The 14,183-nt window shown below is 57.4% G+C and overlaps 5 protein-coding genes across 5 annotated transcripts; 2 read left to right on the forward strand and 3 right to left on the reverse strand.

The window, feature by feature from the left end:
* Window positions 1–17: 17 nt before the first annotated feature.
* On the forward strand, window positions 18–1,403 carry V2A60_010320 (BRcat and Rcat domain-containing protein; the record flags this gene model as incomplete). The annotated part of the gene is made up of 1 exon (XM_083261577.1): window positions 18–1,403. One exon carries the CDS (start codon window positions 18–20, stop codon window positions 1,401–1,403), a length of 1,386 nt encoding a protein of 461 aa, XP_083117703.1.
* Window positions 1,404–5,220: 3,817 nt separating this feature from the next.
* V2A60_010321 (uncharacterized protein) lies at window positions 5,221–7,578 on the forward strand (the record flags this gene model as incomplete). Its single annotated transcript, XM_083261578.1, has 2 exons — window positions 5,221–5,629; window positions 5,681–7,578. 2 exons carry the CDS (start codon window positions 5,221–5,223, stop codon window positions 7,576–7,578), a joined length of 2,307 nt encoding a protein of 768 aa, XP_083117704.1.
* A 623-nt stretch (window positions 7,579–8,201) lies between these two features.
* Window positions 8,202–9,549, reverse strand: V2A60_010322 (uncharacterized protein; the record flags this gene model as incomplete). The annotated part of the gene is made up of 2 exons (XM_083261579.1): window positions 8,202–9,347; window positions 9,478–9,549. The coding sequence occupies 2 exons, from the start codon at window positions 9,547–9,549 to the stop codon at window positions 8,202–8,204; spliced, it is 1,218 nt and encodes a 405-aa protein (XP_083117705.1).
* Window positions 9,550–10,336: 787 nt separating this feature from the next.
* Window positions 10,337–11,179, reverse strand: V2A60_010323 (pyridoxamine 5'-phosphate oxidase-domain-containing protein; the record flags this gene model as incomplete). Its single annotated transcript, XM_083261580.1, has 1 exon — window positions 10,337–11,179. The coding sequence occupies one exon, from the start codon at window positions 11,177–11,179 to the stop codon at window positions 10,337–10,339; it is 843 nt and encodes a 280-aa protein (XP_083117706.1).
* Window positions 11,180–11,901: 722 nt separating this feature from the next.
* V2A60_010324 (S-adenosyl-L-methionine-dependent methyltransferase) lies at window positions 11,902–13,908 on the reverse strand (the record flags this gene model as incomplete). Its single annotated transcript, XM_083261581.1, has 2 exons — window positions 11,902–12,880; window positions 12,989–13,908. The coding sequence occupies 2 exons, from the start codon at window positions 13,906–13,908 to the stop codon at window positions 11,902–11,904; spliced, it is 1,899 nt and encodes a 632-aa protein (XP_083117707.1).
* Window positions 13,909–14,183: the final 275 nt, after the last annotated feature.

Raw genomic sequence — 14,183 nt, forward strand, 5'->3', positions numbered from 1 at the left:
GTTTGACTGAAGAGAACATGCCTCCCCGCTGCTGCTCTAAACCATTTGCGAGTCGGGTGTTGCAAGAAGCGTTGGATCGCGATACAAAGCAAACCTTTTTGAAAGCAGTAGCTCATTACAGCACACCGGCGCAGGCTCGTATATACTGCCCCAACAGCAAATGCGGCGAATTCATCAACCCGCGCCAAGTCATCGATCATAAACACCCATTTGACGTTACGTGTCAACAGTGCCTCACACGGGCGTGCCGTGCGTGCAAAGGGGGCTCGCACGCCATTGGTAGCGATTGCCCAGACGATTGGGAACTCGAGGCGGTCAAGAAGATGGGACAGAACACGAGCTGGAAACGATGCTACAGCTGCCGCAGCCTGGTCAGCCTCGCGCAACCGAACGACCACATGATATGCCGATGCAAAGAGGAGCTGTGTCCGATCTGCGGCGGAATCTGGGACGCCACGACCGGATGTCCCAACCTGTGCGGCGACGCGGCCGAGCTCGAGAAGCGCCGGTCAGGCCTGTCAAGCCTGCTCGCGCAGGACCAGGACGAGGCCGCCAAACAGGCCGCGGCCAGAAAGGAGGCGGCGAAGCGCGAGGCGGAGCAGCGATCGCAGCAGAGCCCCGAGGTGCGGGACCTCGTGGGCAAGCAGACCCTGGAGCTGAGTCGTTTCTGCGCCTACTCGGCGCGCACGCGCAGCTCGATGCAGACGCGCCACGCGACGCAGAAGCTCGCGCTGCTGGAGCGACACGTCGAGGAGGAGGACGGCATGCGGGACAGGCACGGCCAGGCCACCGGCGCGCTCGAGGACCGGCAGATCGCGGCCGAGATGGAGCTGCGGGCGACGCTGGAGCAGACGGCGCGCAGCGTCAACCTGCGGCTGAAGCACATGGAGGCGTACTGCCAGGGCCGCCCCGGCAGCGGCAGCAGCACGGTAAGCCTCTCGGGCGTTGTCGTCGCCGCCGCCGCCGCCACCATCCCGCCGCCGCCGCCGCCGGGCTCCGCCGGCGACGACAACACGGCGGGCCGCGTGGTGACGGAGCGCAACCTCCGCGAGCTGGGCCAGCAGTACACGCTGCGCGACGGGATGGAGCGCCAGCACCAGGCCAAGATCAACGTCATGCGCGACCGCCAGGCCAGGCGCATGGAGGAGCTGCTGGACCGGCAGGACGCCGAGGCCGAGGCGCTGGTCGCCCGCCAGCGGGACGAGGCGCGCGCGCACGCGGCGCGGTGCGCCGCCGAGGACGAGGCCGCCGCGGACGCGCTGCGCGCCCTCCAGATCCGGCTCAACGCGCGCTGGAGCCTCCAGCTGGACGTCCTGTGCAAGGAGCGCGAGGCTGCCGAGGGCGTCAAGTACGGCGCCGTGCCGACGCCGGCGTGGCCGCAGGAGCAGTTTGTTCTCGAATAGTCGTTGCCTGGGCGGGCTGCTTTGACTGTTCTTCGTTTGCAAAACTTGGTGCATATTGGGGATAGGGGCTTCGTTTTTGGTTTTTTGTTTTTTTTTATGCCGGAAATCTCTTCTTCTTTTCCTTGACGTTTTTATATCCCACGACGCCACGGCGGCACAACTCTTCTTTGTACCCAAAAGCCTACAACTCCTTCTCTGTTCATTATTGTGTCTCATTATCCCTAATGCTTTGACTCTCTTGCGACTCAACTCTTCCTCTCATTTTTCTGTTGTTTCCGCATCTCTTTGTATTTATTGTCATCACACGTACTCGGGATTTTCTCTCTTATCAGACGGGCTCGAGGACCGTCCAGTTGAAGAGTACTTTTGCAGGTCAGGAATGTACAATGGCAGCAACTCTAATTGCACAGCGACAAATTTTGCTACTCCTTGAAGATTCCCACCAACACTCCGTGCACCATTTTTAGACCCTGACCAAGGAAGATCCTTGCTACTGGCGCGCAGGTACGCCAACTACCGTCCAGCCATGCCAGCCATCCAGCTTGCTGGGACCAGATGGATATGTTATGAAGTATCAGTATCCGTACTCCGTAGACAGGGGTTCTTTCCTCGGGTCTGACGAACTGCAGCAGTGTTCAGGGGCATTCTGTCTCTCTGCCACTGAGCGTCCTTCGAGTCGTCGTAATGTCGCCAGGGCCAAGCGGCGGAGCAGGGTGGCCCAGCCCGCCCCCTGGCAGTTCATGGCCCCAGTTGTCTATTTTTTCGAGCAAGCCCAAGGCCAGATCGACAGTGGTGGCGTCTCTGCAGCAGGTGGATTCGCGATGCTAATTTGTGGCTTCCTCCAGAGGTGGCTCAATCAGAAGCTGCACAACGAGTATGGCTGATCACAGTGACACGAGACAAATGCAATGGCAGTTGGCAGGCTACAAGGAAAGCATGCAGTGAAGAGTGAAGGAGCTCGCTACCACGCAAGACCATTGGCTCTTTTTGCTCCCCCAAGTAACGCATTACAGACATTCTGCAGACACAGCGCGGCACATATCCTTATTGGCGCAAGCCCAGTGGGAACGGGCAAGCTAGCCATCTAGGTACCGGGTTCCCCCCCTGATTTGTTACCCAGTGTAAGTTTTGGCGCCATAACCTTTTTGGTCAGGAGTCCTGTTTCTTTCAAGCTCTTCAACTTCTTCTCAGCTCTATTTGCAGCCCGGAGCCTCCAGGTTCAGGGGTAGATGAGGGCTGCCTCATGCTAGTGCTTGCGGAGGGCTACCGAAAACTGGCTGACTGTGTCGTGTGTTTCCGCAGCGGCAATCGCTGGCCTGGCCAGCGTCGTGAAGAATGATCAACCTGGACTGAACCTGGAGTTGATAATTTGGTGCATGCAAGGGGAGATTGAGGCGGGATGCGGGTGCATATATTCGTGAGCGGGGCCTAGCGAAGAGTTCTCCTTTTTGAGTTTGGTGGCGGTCAGCAATATCAAGCGGGCTGGCTTCTTTTTTTTGTTTTTTTCTTCGTTCTTGGGGGTGGCAGCGGAACACTGATGACTGCAACCCGGGCTCAAGAGAGTAAAGCTGCCGGTGGCGCTGTGACACGGTGGGTAGAATGCGAAAGGAGAGTAAATGAAGCATCACAGGCTGTTGATAGCACAGTGCAGAAGACGTACAGTTCAGTCACATTTTACGTACTGTGCGCCGTTTGCTCTCTTCGGTTGGGCTTCAAGCTACCAACAGTACAGATTAGATGTGACGATACAGAATACTGCAGACCAGCAATCAGCAAGGGCCCATCTTCTTCTTTTTTTGGTTTTTTTGCATGCACCCATGCATTCATGCTGCAGCCAGTTATTATTGGCAAAGTAAATGAACAAACACGATGTTTAAACTTCCCGCCATACCAGCAGATGCATAAAGCACGGCGTCGTAATACAATGCACAAGGGTCTGGGCGCGCTACCGCCCCCAAGACTAGATGGATACCACCAGGAAACAAGCAAAGGCGCAAGAGTCTTCTTATGCAAGCGGCAATCGAGGAATCACGAATCAGCGGCACACGCTCCGAGCCCGAGACACGGCCCAGCCACGACCTCAACGCCTACAGGCTACCAGTACGAGGATGACCCGCCAGTTGCCTCGACTGGTGATCCCTACACTACTTAGTACTTGGTAGCCGTGCTCACTGCCAGTATCCACGCAGCCATCATACGCGTGTTTGCATCGTTTTGCGCTGAGACACGGGCCTAATCAACAAGAGTGATGCTGAAGCATCTTAGTGCACACTCTGGCCGCCCAAGATTCGGGGGCTGGGGAATCTTGTCTGATAACGGGCGGGTAGTAATGGTCATTATGGATTGTCATTAGAGTATGGCATGATGATAAGGTGACCCATTGCTCCCTCCCTCCCGCTCACACTTCCTGTAGGATCTTTCGCTAACACAGTCTCTCCTGCACAAGTACTACTCAATGGAACATGGTGTCACCACCACACGCCCGCAGTAACCCTGGCGTCCGAGCTGTTAACTACTGAGTACGAATGGGGCCGGCACTGGGACCTCGATGACCTCTCTCCGCTCCTCTCTCCAGCTGCCAGATTAGGATGGCAAGAGAGCGGCCGCAATTTCTTGTGGGCGTTGTTGGCAGGTCCAGCTCAAGTGGCCGGCCATCGTTTCACTCCATCCCTTCTTTGTGTGGCCACTACCACCATCAGGTCAGCCTACTCGGTACTACTATCCAGAAGCTGCAGAACTAAACGATGCGGCAAGGGGGGCTAAGGACTCTCTCAGTTAGCCGCCTTGTCGGAAATTCGAGAGCGCTCGCTCACAGGCTCAGCTACCTGGCTGGTAAGTAGTCAAAGTGCACCCGTCCGTTTGGACCGTGAACCCCGCAGCCCCTCCCTGATTCATTGAGTGATTACCAGTCTGCGTCATCTGTTGGGGGAATTGGCGGAACAACCGCCCTCTACGAGACCCAGCCATCTCCTCGCTAGGGCTGCTGCTGCATATATGTGTGTGCATGCGTGCATAGCTTCCAGGTTAGTGTGCTTGCTGGTCGTCGAGATCCCGGCTGAGTGGTCCGTCCTCCACCCCAAGAAAAAAGCTATCCCTACCAACTTGCGCCGATCCTTGCCTACCAGCCCCTGTGTGACCCCCCCTGCTTCTGCTCGTTCGGGTTGTTGCTGACGATGCTGGATTGCGTTCTGGGAAAAAATGCTCAAATTGGCCTTGGCCCCAACCTGCACGGATTGAACAGGGCTGTCGCTATCTCTTCCTCCGTCTCTCCATCCTCAGCAAATATTTTTCTGTAGCCTACCATTCGTGTTTCTTCTTCACAGGCGTGCGTTCATTCGTTCCCTATCTTTTTAAAGGTGTCTCAGCGCTGGGTCGAACGGTACGGGGACTTTTTGTCTTGTTCATTGTGTCTCGCCTCCGCTCGATACTTTTCTCCATTCTGTTTCCTCGGCTCCAGCCTCCAGTTCTGCAGGGTCCCAATCGCCCTTTTGAAACACGATTCACATCGCACAACAGCCGACAGCTACGAGTCAGCTCGCCAGTCACTTAAAGCGAGCACCTTCGGACGACTGTTACTCCCTCGGCTGGCTATAATCCTTTGGCTTTTACTGCTTGGCGCTTTAAACATTGGTTTTCATCCATTTCTTGCCAGGCCCCCTCGTCGCATTGGGCGCTACAAGGAACCCGTTGCAACGTGTGTTGCGTTGGTCTAGCTAGGTGCATCCCAGGCGTCCGTGCCACAACACGAGATCACAGGGATTTACAAATGCCGTCACGCCTCTGCAATCAATTCAGCAGTTAAACCCAAGACGCAAAAATGGCCAGCGCGGCTTCGCCTCTCTCCATCATAATCGAGTCCAAAAATTCATCTACGGCATCATGGGACAGCGATAGCCTTCACCCGTCGCCGTTGACTTCGCATCCTTTTCGCATTCCGACGCCAAGCTTCAGTGATCTCGATATCCCGTCCGACCTGCAATATACCTCACGTCCACTGTCAGACATGAGTATTGCCGGCACTCGCACGAGTTATCTCGGCGGTGATTTACACGACACCGTTCGTCATGGGAACCATCTTCGCCGCAGTCGCGACGATGTAGCTGCTCTTATTGAATTTTTACGTACCCATGAGCCACCAGCGAGCAACTTCATGTCGCAGCCCTACAGTGACGAGGAAGAAGAGCGCGGTAGGTGGGACAAGCTCAAGGTCATGGGCAAGAGGAGGAGTAAGTCGATGAGCAGAGCGCCAGCTCCTTTTCGGCTGCCCGACTCTGCAGTTGCTGGCGTCACTACTGGTGGCCATCGCCATATTGCCATTTCCATCCCTCTCAACGCCTCGCACTTTGGTGACGACCCCAAGTCGCAGTACCCCGTCTTCAGTCAGCACGGCCAAGCGCCTGTCCCGCCGCCGTCCGAAACGGTGCGCACTTTTAAGAACAAACAGGGCGTGGTCACAGTCCTCAGGCCCCTTTCCCCAAGCCAACAATGGAACAGCCTTCCCCCAAGCCCGGCCTCGCCTCGCCGTTTCGACAGAGATTACCCGCCGCAGCTGCTACGAAACCGCCGCATGATGCCGCCGTCTCCCCCTCCCTCGTCTCCTGCAGATTCTGAGCACTGGCCTCTGGCTCAGATCGAAGTAGAAGTGCCCCCTGACGGCCAACAATTCACAGCTTCCTACGATACCAGCGAAGAGACTGCTTCCAAGGGCGCCTCCCGTCAGCCTAAAGAGTTTGTCCGCGCGGGTTATCCCTCTCGCAATTCAAGCATGGCTGCCCCTCCACGCATTAAGCATCATCAAGCATCCTCCATTGATGAAGTGATTGCGGAAGAAGAGCCTTATAATAGAAATCCTTCGCCCATGCCCCGCGAAGGCGCGGTATTGCGAAGCACCGAGCGACGCACAGGTCATCCCCCGATATCCTTGACGAAATCTTCTGTATCACGAAAAGCTACTTCCAGCCCGCGATTCGAGCGTCAGGCTGACAGGGAGACGGTAACCATGCAACCGAGAGTAACCCAGGTCACAGAGAGCCCCGTCATCAACCGGTCGCCCTCGCCACCTGCGAGTATCACCTCGGTCAAGAGCCGCCGCGAAAAAGTACGCGACAAGAAGCTCCGAGATATTGCAGCGGCACGCAGCTCGAAGATGGGCAAAATGCAATCTCCCGCAACTGCCGAAGTCACTGACAGCCGGCCCCTTCCTATGGCCAACTCTGAATCCGGACCAAAGCTATCCACAATCATGGTCGTCGTCGACATGCAACCGGCCGACGAGGCAGCCAGCAAAGAGTCTGCGACTACGGCCCCCGAGGATGCCAGATCCGACGAGGAGACGCGTCCAGAGTCCCTCATGACGCTTCCCACGCCCCCCACATCGAACGAAACGTCGCCAGCGCAAAAGCACGGCTTCGACACGCGCACATCGCTGACCCGCCGCCGCGAGTGGCAGATCAGCCGCGACCAGGGCCGCAAACAGCCCGAGGTCGCCGCCGCCGGTGCCAAGGTGGGGCAATCCTCAGGAGCGCTGGTTGCGCCGCGCACCTCGCACGGTGGCATGGCTGTCACCGACCCCGAGCGCAAGATCTTGCATCTCTACGAGGCTTACCGCGAGCAGCGGCTCCGCGACATGGAGAGCCGCGTCCGCCGGCTCGAGCGCAACGGCGACTTGTGGCTGCGCGCCCTCGTCCCCATGCTCGAAGACGTCCGCAACAGTAGCACCGGCGCTGTCATGGCTACCGGCACCGCCCCGCACCGCCTGCCCGGCCTCGAGGAGGAGAGCCTCCGCGACTGTGCCTCGGATGACGAGACGACGGGCACTGCCGCCGTCGGCGCCACCACCAACGTCGATCGCCTCGCCCGCGCCTCGCAGCGCCGGCGACTCATCCGTCGCGCAAGCCTCTCCCGGGAGCGCATGCTGGAGGAGCTGATGCGCCGCGAGGAGCGCGACCTGGTACACCAGCAGCACCAGCCTCACCAGCAGCCCGACGTGAGCGGCATGGGCTCCATCGAGCCGCTGATGCGCGAGCTCGCCGGCGGCGGCGCCCGTCCAGAGCCGACGGGCGCACCCGCGGCGGTGACGACGCAGCCTAGGCCGACGACGACCAGGAGAATCTCGGAAGAGGTGCCGCCCATGCCGCTGCGCCCCAGACCGGCCAGCAAGCGTGTCAAGGTGTAAAGCGGTCTCATTACTCTCCCCAGTTGCATAAACGAAGCAGAAAGGCAAGGCAAACCATGTATACGTAGCACCACTCTTTTGATTTCTTTTTCCTTCTTTTACATTAGTGCTTTCATCAGCGAAAATATACCTCCATAGCAGACTTTTCTTTTCCTTTTTTTTTCCTCGTTCTTTTTTTGTTCTTGTGCTCATCGCTATGCCGTCCTCGTGGACTGGCAGTGAGAGAAAGAAGGGGCTGCAACGATACGAGACCAACAAAGGACAAATCGAATACTGAATACCAACAATTTTTTTTTTTTTTTGCATGACACTCCCATTGTCATCGTATGTGATTTTGTTCCTGATCTACAAGGGGGCGAGGGGGGCCTTTTATCCGCAGATACATACATCTACACACACGACAGGCCTGTATGTACATACAGGTAAGATGAAACGAAAAAAACAGTGTATTATAGCTAAGCATCACGAAATCAAAACGAAATGTAGCTAATGCTCTATTCTATAAACTTCTTTCTTTTCTTTCCCTTCGCATCACATTCTTTCCTCTTTGATTCCCAAGACCTGCTTGCTGGCACTCCCAACCTGCTCTTCTTCCGTCTTTTTCGCTGCCCGTCTAGTGTGTATTACAGCTGCACCTCCTGGAAAGAATCACCGTCGGGTGTCGAAGCAGGCTTCTTGGCTTCATTTCCTTCATCCTGCTTCTTCTCCTCTTCCTCCTTTTCGGCCCCAGCGTCCTCGCCCTCGTGATCGTGATCGTGCTGGTCATCCGCCGTCAGGGACGCCTTGCTGGTGGAGGGGCGCAGCGCGAGTTTCTGGCCGTCCTTGTCCTCGAGGCGCATCTTTTGCTCCTCGTCGTGCGACGGGCGGCGGGCCTTGGGCTCCGCCTCCTGTGTCCTCTTGTGATCGTCGTCGTCGTCGTCGTCGGTGGCGGGGGGAGCGTCGTTGCGCCCGGCAGCGTCCTCCTGGCCTTCAATCACGCTGTCCTCGTCGTCCTCGGGCGGCGGGGGCGGCAGGGGCTGGTTCTTTTGCGCGGGCGGCGGCGTGGAGGTGGGCGTCGCCTCGCTCGGGGGCCCGGGCCGCATGGCGTCGAGGTAGAACTTGGTGACGCCGAGGATGCGGCCGTTCTTCTCGCAGGCCTCGACCCACTCGGGCCGGACGACGGGGATGTTGTTCTCGACGGCCTTTTCCCAGGCGGTGCCGCGGCCCTCGGTGGTGACAAAGTGCGTCGTGTCGATGCGCACGCCGTCGGCCATCTTGGCGCCGATGCGCTCGACGGCCCGCGCCAGCGCCTCCTTGGCCGGCGCGGGGAGGAAGCCGGCGGTGATGGTGACGCCGCTGAGGTCCGTCATCTTGTGCGTCCGGACGGCCACCTTTTCGCTCTGGCGCGTGCCGGCGCTCGTGCGCAGCACCAGGTGGAACGTGTACTCGGTGTCGACCGCCAGGCCGCTGATCTTGGTGCTGTGCATCTGCAGCGGCCGCGGGATGTTGCCCGCCTTCTGGCCGTTGCGGTACAGCGTCAGCGAGGCCAGGTCGGCCGTCGCGAGCTCGACGGGATCCCACTCGAGCACGACCGACGTCTGCGTGGCGTTGCGGCAGCGCAGCACGGGCGTGGCCGGCTCCGAGGCGCCAAAGGACGCGTAAATGCGCTCCTGCAGCGACCGGAACTTGGCCTCCTCGGACGATTCCTTGGTCGCGTTCTGCGAGACGTTGATGTCGACGATGCTGCCGGAGGAAATGTTGGGCGGGAGGAGGATGGAGGGGAACTCGATCTGAACGGGAGGGGGGCGGGACAGGTAGGTTGGGTTAGCTGCGGTCTCTTGAACAAAAAGGGCAACGTGGCTGTCACCGCGGTGCCATTGGATGAGGCAGTGGTATGGGAAGATATGTAAAAAGGCTTACGAGGCGCTTATCGGGCGTCAGGAGTACCGTGACGCCGGCGTCGACCTTGCCGACTGTCAAGGACACGAGCATGGCTGCTGGGTGCCTGGGGCGGTGCTTGCTGCAATGGTGCTGTTGCGACTCCGTTGTTCAGTGGTTATGTGAAGGCTCTGTCGATGGTTACTCGTCGATATCGGACAGCCCCCCTCGTCGTCGAAAGCGAGGCGCCTGGTGTGGTGTCGTGCGCGAACAAGTGGCTGTGGTGGTGATATGGAGAGAGTGCTGGACTCGCCGTGGCAACTAACAGCTGGCGGAGCTGGGGGGGGTTGAAGCTCAGGCATTCGACAGGTGTGCCGGGGGCCGATGTCGAAAGCGCACCATCAATGTGCGATTTTTGTGCGATACTCTTACCGTATCAGATTTCAATGGAAAATGGCCCTTTATATTTACAGAATTTTATCTTTCGTCATAGAGGCCCCCTTCCCTGTGTTCACTGTGCCGTCATCGAGGCTCAACGGTCGAACCCTTGAAATGCGTCACGTGATTCATGCTCGTTGCGCCGAGTCAACAAAGGGATTATATCTGGCCAGTTATAATAGACTCGCTATCGTTCTCTACTCATCATCGTCATTGAAAAAGGACACTTTGTGTATGGAGAGGCTCTCGTGCTGCAAAGTGGTTGATTTGCGACGTGGCGTCAGTTCGTCTCGAACCAAGTCACCAGCACAGTATATTGACCGCACATGGTCAACCAGGTTCTCTGTAGATAATGCATGTGTTGTAGCTAGCGCTATGATCAATCTCCCTAGGTAGATGCTTGGAATGCCGAGTCTCAACCTACTCTATAGCTAGTTGATGTGTCCAGATACCCCGAGCCACTTTACAGCTCCTGGTTGTCATCGTACACAGTGTCCTCGTTCCAGTCCTTCTTCTCACCGGGCAGCTTGATGGCCTGCCACTCCTTCTCCGTGACCTTGTTCCACTCCTCAACGGGGATCCATCCAATGTAGGCGCGGTCACCGAACCCGCCAACCCAGTAGATCTTGGTGACGACCATGCGCACCCACTCGCTGGTGTGGATGTGGTTGCCGGGCATCCAGTACGTGCTGTCCGGGTGCTTCTGCAGGTAGCACTCCTTGAGGTCCTCCGCCTGGGTGGCGCTGGCGTTGAACTTCTCCAGGTAGCCAAAGAGGGCGAAGCGCGCCAGGTTGTCGGCCGAGTAGGGTACGGTGTCGGGGATGCTGGGGTCCGCCGGGTTGGGCGGCACGCCGTCGTCGCTGCGGCCGAGGAAGGGCACCCAGGAGAGGGCGCGCCTCGCGACGCCGAGGCGCTTGGCGGGCGGGTACGGCGGCACCCACTGCATCGACACGGTGAGGTTGGACCCGGCGTCGACGTTGCGGAAGGTGGTGCCGATCTTGATGGCCAGGACGGTCGGGTTACCCTCGTCCTCGCAGTCGGCGACGTAGTCGACGAGGCCGATGGGCTGGCCGGCGACGCCGTGGTCGGCGGCCGACTTGGACTCGCTGGGGAAGATGGTGGAAAAGGTGGCGAGCTTGCTCAGGCCCAGGATGCGGCGGCCCATGACGGCCGACTCGTAGCTGGTCGGGACGCGGTGCCCGGCGGCGTCGGCCTGGGCCGAGTCGTCGCTGCCCATGGCCTGCTGGTGGCCGGCCAGAGCGGTGGCCGAGCTGCCGAGGACGGCAAGGGCCGAGGCGAGCCTCATGGTGGATAGTAGAAGAGGTGGTGAGGGAGAATGAGACTTGTCCGCGGCCGACGTTGTGAAACGAGAGCAACTAGGATAAGGGTCAAGTGTGTGTCTCAGATCAAACAGGCTCAGTCTGCAGCTCCCGGGGCTTTAAGTACTGCTGAAGGACAACGGAGAAAAAGCCTCAAAAGGACATGCCAAGCCGTGGCGTGACAATTTTTGCAAAGAGAGGGGAAGCTGTCCGCGGTCGCGACGCAAGGAGGGTCCCGTTCTGCTCGAATGCAACCCCAGGCCTTCTGGCAGGTGATTGATTCCAAGTGGAGCCCTTCCATATTTCCAAACGCTGATTGATAAGATTAGATCAGCTCGTTGCAGCTGCCACCCTACACCGGACCAAAATGTGGAAATGACGACTCGGAACCGGGGCGTTGTGCGGTATTTAATATATTCAAGTATCATTAGGCGCAAAATTGGCAAATGTCGGCTTTTCTAGACGCTCTCGAGTGGGCTTTATTTAGTCAATAGCGTCGTAGTCGCATGTGTGGACTTGCTGGTACACCTCCCGCAGCTACACATGCAGCAAACTCGGTTCTCGCCCCGAACGCTTGGCATATACAATGAGACCACCAATGGCCATGGTCTGATTAAGAAGGAAGCATCGGTGCAATGGATGGAGTCATATTACTTTTCCTTCACAAAAGTGCCATCTATATACATCGTCACATATAGGCAAGTCTTAGCTAAGTCAAATCCACAAAGCAATCATCATCACACCTCGCACTCTGTCCAACAAAAATTACCTCATCGTCGGCGTCCCCCATGACGACATCATCCATAGTCGGTGAAAGTCGTATCTCGTTAAAGAGAACACTTTCGGGTTCCGAGACATCTGAATCGTCGTCAATCACCATGACGTCCTCCGGTACATGGGTACCTACATTATCCTCCTTGAGCAGCCACTCATGCAGGTGCTTGTACAGCACGTACACAGTGTTGGGCGGAAACGCATTGCCGATCTGCCGCCGGATCTGGGTCGTGGTGCCGACGAACCGGTGCTTCTTCGGGAACCCCTGCAGACAAGCCAGCTCACGCAGCGTAAAGTCGCGCAGCCCGCTGGGGTGGTAGGCGTTGGCACCACCAGTCGTGATGGTGCGGCCCAGCGTGTTGGCATCCCAGCGCGGGCGCGGCGGGTGAAAAGATTGCACGCAGTTCAGGTCGTGGAGGTCGTCGCTATCACGCACCCGTGCGAGGGTGCTAGCAACAGTATTAAACGGCTTGCGTCCGTTGCCGCCGTGCTCCGAGTGTGTAGGTGCAGGAAACGGCGGAAGACGCTCACCGGGCGCAGCGGCAATCATGATGAGGCGCTTCCGGTCTTGCGGCGAGCCCCAGGTACAGAGTCTGATGATGCTCCATCTGACCGAGTAGCCAAGGTCGGTAAAGTCGCGGATGAGTGCCCAAAAGTGGCCAATGTGTTTTGCGTGCGTGATGCCAAACGTCTGCTCCAGAGTGATGATTCGTGGCCGGGTCTGCTTGATGAGCCTGCGACAGGTGTAGAGGGCCTCGGTGTTGGCGGCGTCGTTGACACCGCTATGAGTGTGCGCCGGTGACCATACCTGGCACGGCGGCGACAAGTGAAGGATGTCGACAGGTAACCGCGCCGCTTTCTTGGCGTACTTCTTGGCATCACATTCGTAGAGGCGCGTAAACGGAAAATTGCCGCTATAAGTCTGCTAGACCTCGGGCTCCTTGTCTATGGCGTAGCGCACTTTGAAACCTGCGTCTTGGGCACCTCGAGACACACCGCCCGCTCCAGAAAACGAGTCGAACAGTGTGTATGCTTGGCCAGGGCGTTGCAACAATGGCGTGCTCAGCGAACTAGCCGAGTCTTGAGGTGGTTTCCAGGCCCCTCCGCGTATGCGACGACCGCGCCACATCTCGGAGGCTTCGTCATCGAGCACGCGGTGTTCGGCACTGGCTACATCATCGCTCCGAAGGTGCTCGATCAATTCCTCCTCTGCCTTGTTTCTGTTCTGAGCGTTGATGGTGTAAATAATGGTAATGTTCCATCGGCAGACAAGAGGTCCGAAAGTTTCCGCCAATTCCCTCGGCTGCTCTGTCGAGCGAGATGAACGGGCATATCTATCAATTTTGACCGCATACGCAGGGTATCTCGCATTTGTCGTGATGAGGGTTCGCCATCGAATGACAGATTCGGGCTCCACGTCAACCAATACCGGAGGGCCTAGTTTCTTCTCAGGCATTTTATGCATATGAGTGACCTTACATACTTCATTGAGATGGTCTCTGATTTTGTTGTTTAAGTGGCAGAGCCGTGTAAACGGCATCCCACGAATATAGACGCTGCCCTGCCGGTCACGGATGATTGCGGTGACCAGGACAAAATCGATTTCCAGTTCTCCGAGAAAAACGTTGCAGACCTCGATATAGTTTTCCGGCTTTATGATTGTGCCGCAGGGTGCCGTCACTGAATCGAGCTCCGTCTCGTTGGGACGGTGAACTTGTATAAGTCTCTCAGAGTCGTCTTTAGTCAAGTCTATGACCTCGGAAGCGAACAACACATCCGGCTCTGCATCGTCTTCGACTATCTCGCAGAATTCATCATCAGTCGTGTCGTTCAGAAGCGTTGAGGTCGAGGCCACGCTGGCCGCTCGTCCCGCTCGTTGACCTCGGCGTCGGGAGCGGACGTAAACGTCATCGTCGCTATCATCAAGCGACGAAAGGACCATGCCTGAGTATGCGTAAGAGCTTGATTTTCAAATGAATTAGATGAAAATAGTCAAAGCCAATTCGAGTTTCAGCAGCGCTGAGAAGGGTTCCAACAAGGCGAAGCAGATGTGATTCTAAACCAGTAAGCAATCGCGAGCAGCACAAGACAGATGCAGATGATGTAGCAACAACAACCCTCGGGAATCTTGACCCTGAAAACTTTTTTGAATGTAGGACATAAAGACCCTTTAAAGGCGAGACTGGGGAAATATGTCGTTAAATACGCACGTAGGTA

The sequence above is a fragment of the Cordyceps javanica genome, chromosome 7 (genome assembly GCF_051103115.1).
Source record: "Cordyceps javanica chromosome 7, complete sequence".
Taxonomy (NCBI): Eukaryota; Fungi; Ascomycota; class Sordariomycetes; order Hypocreales; family Cordycipitaceae; genus Cordyceps; species Cordyceps javanica.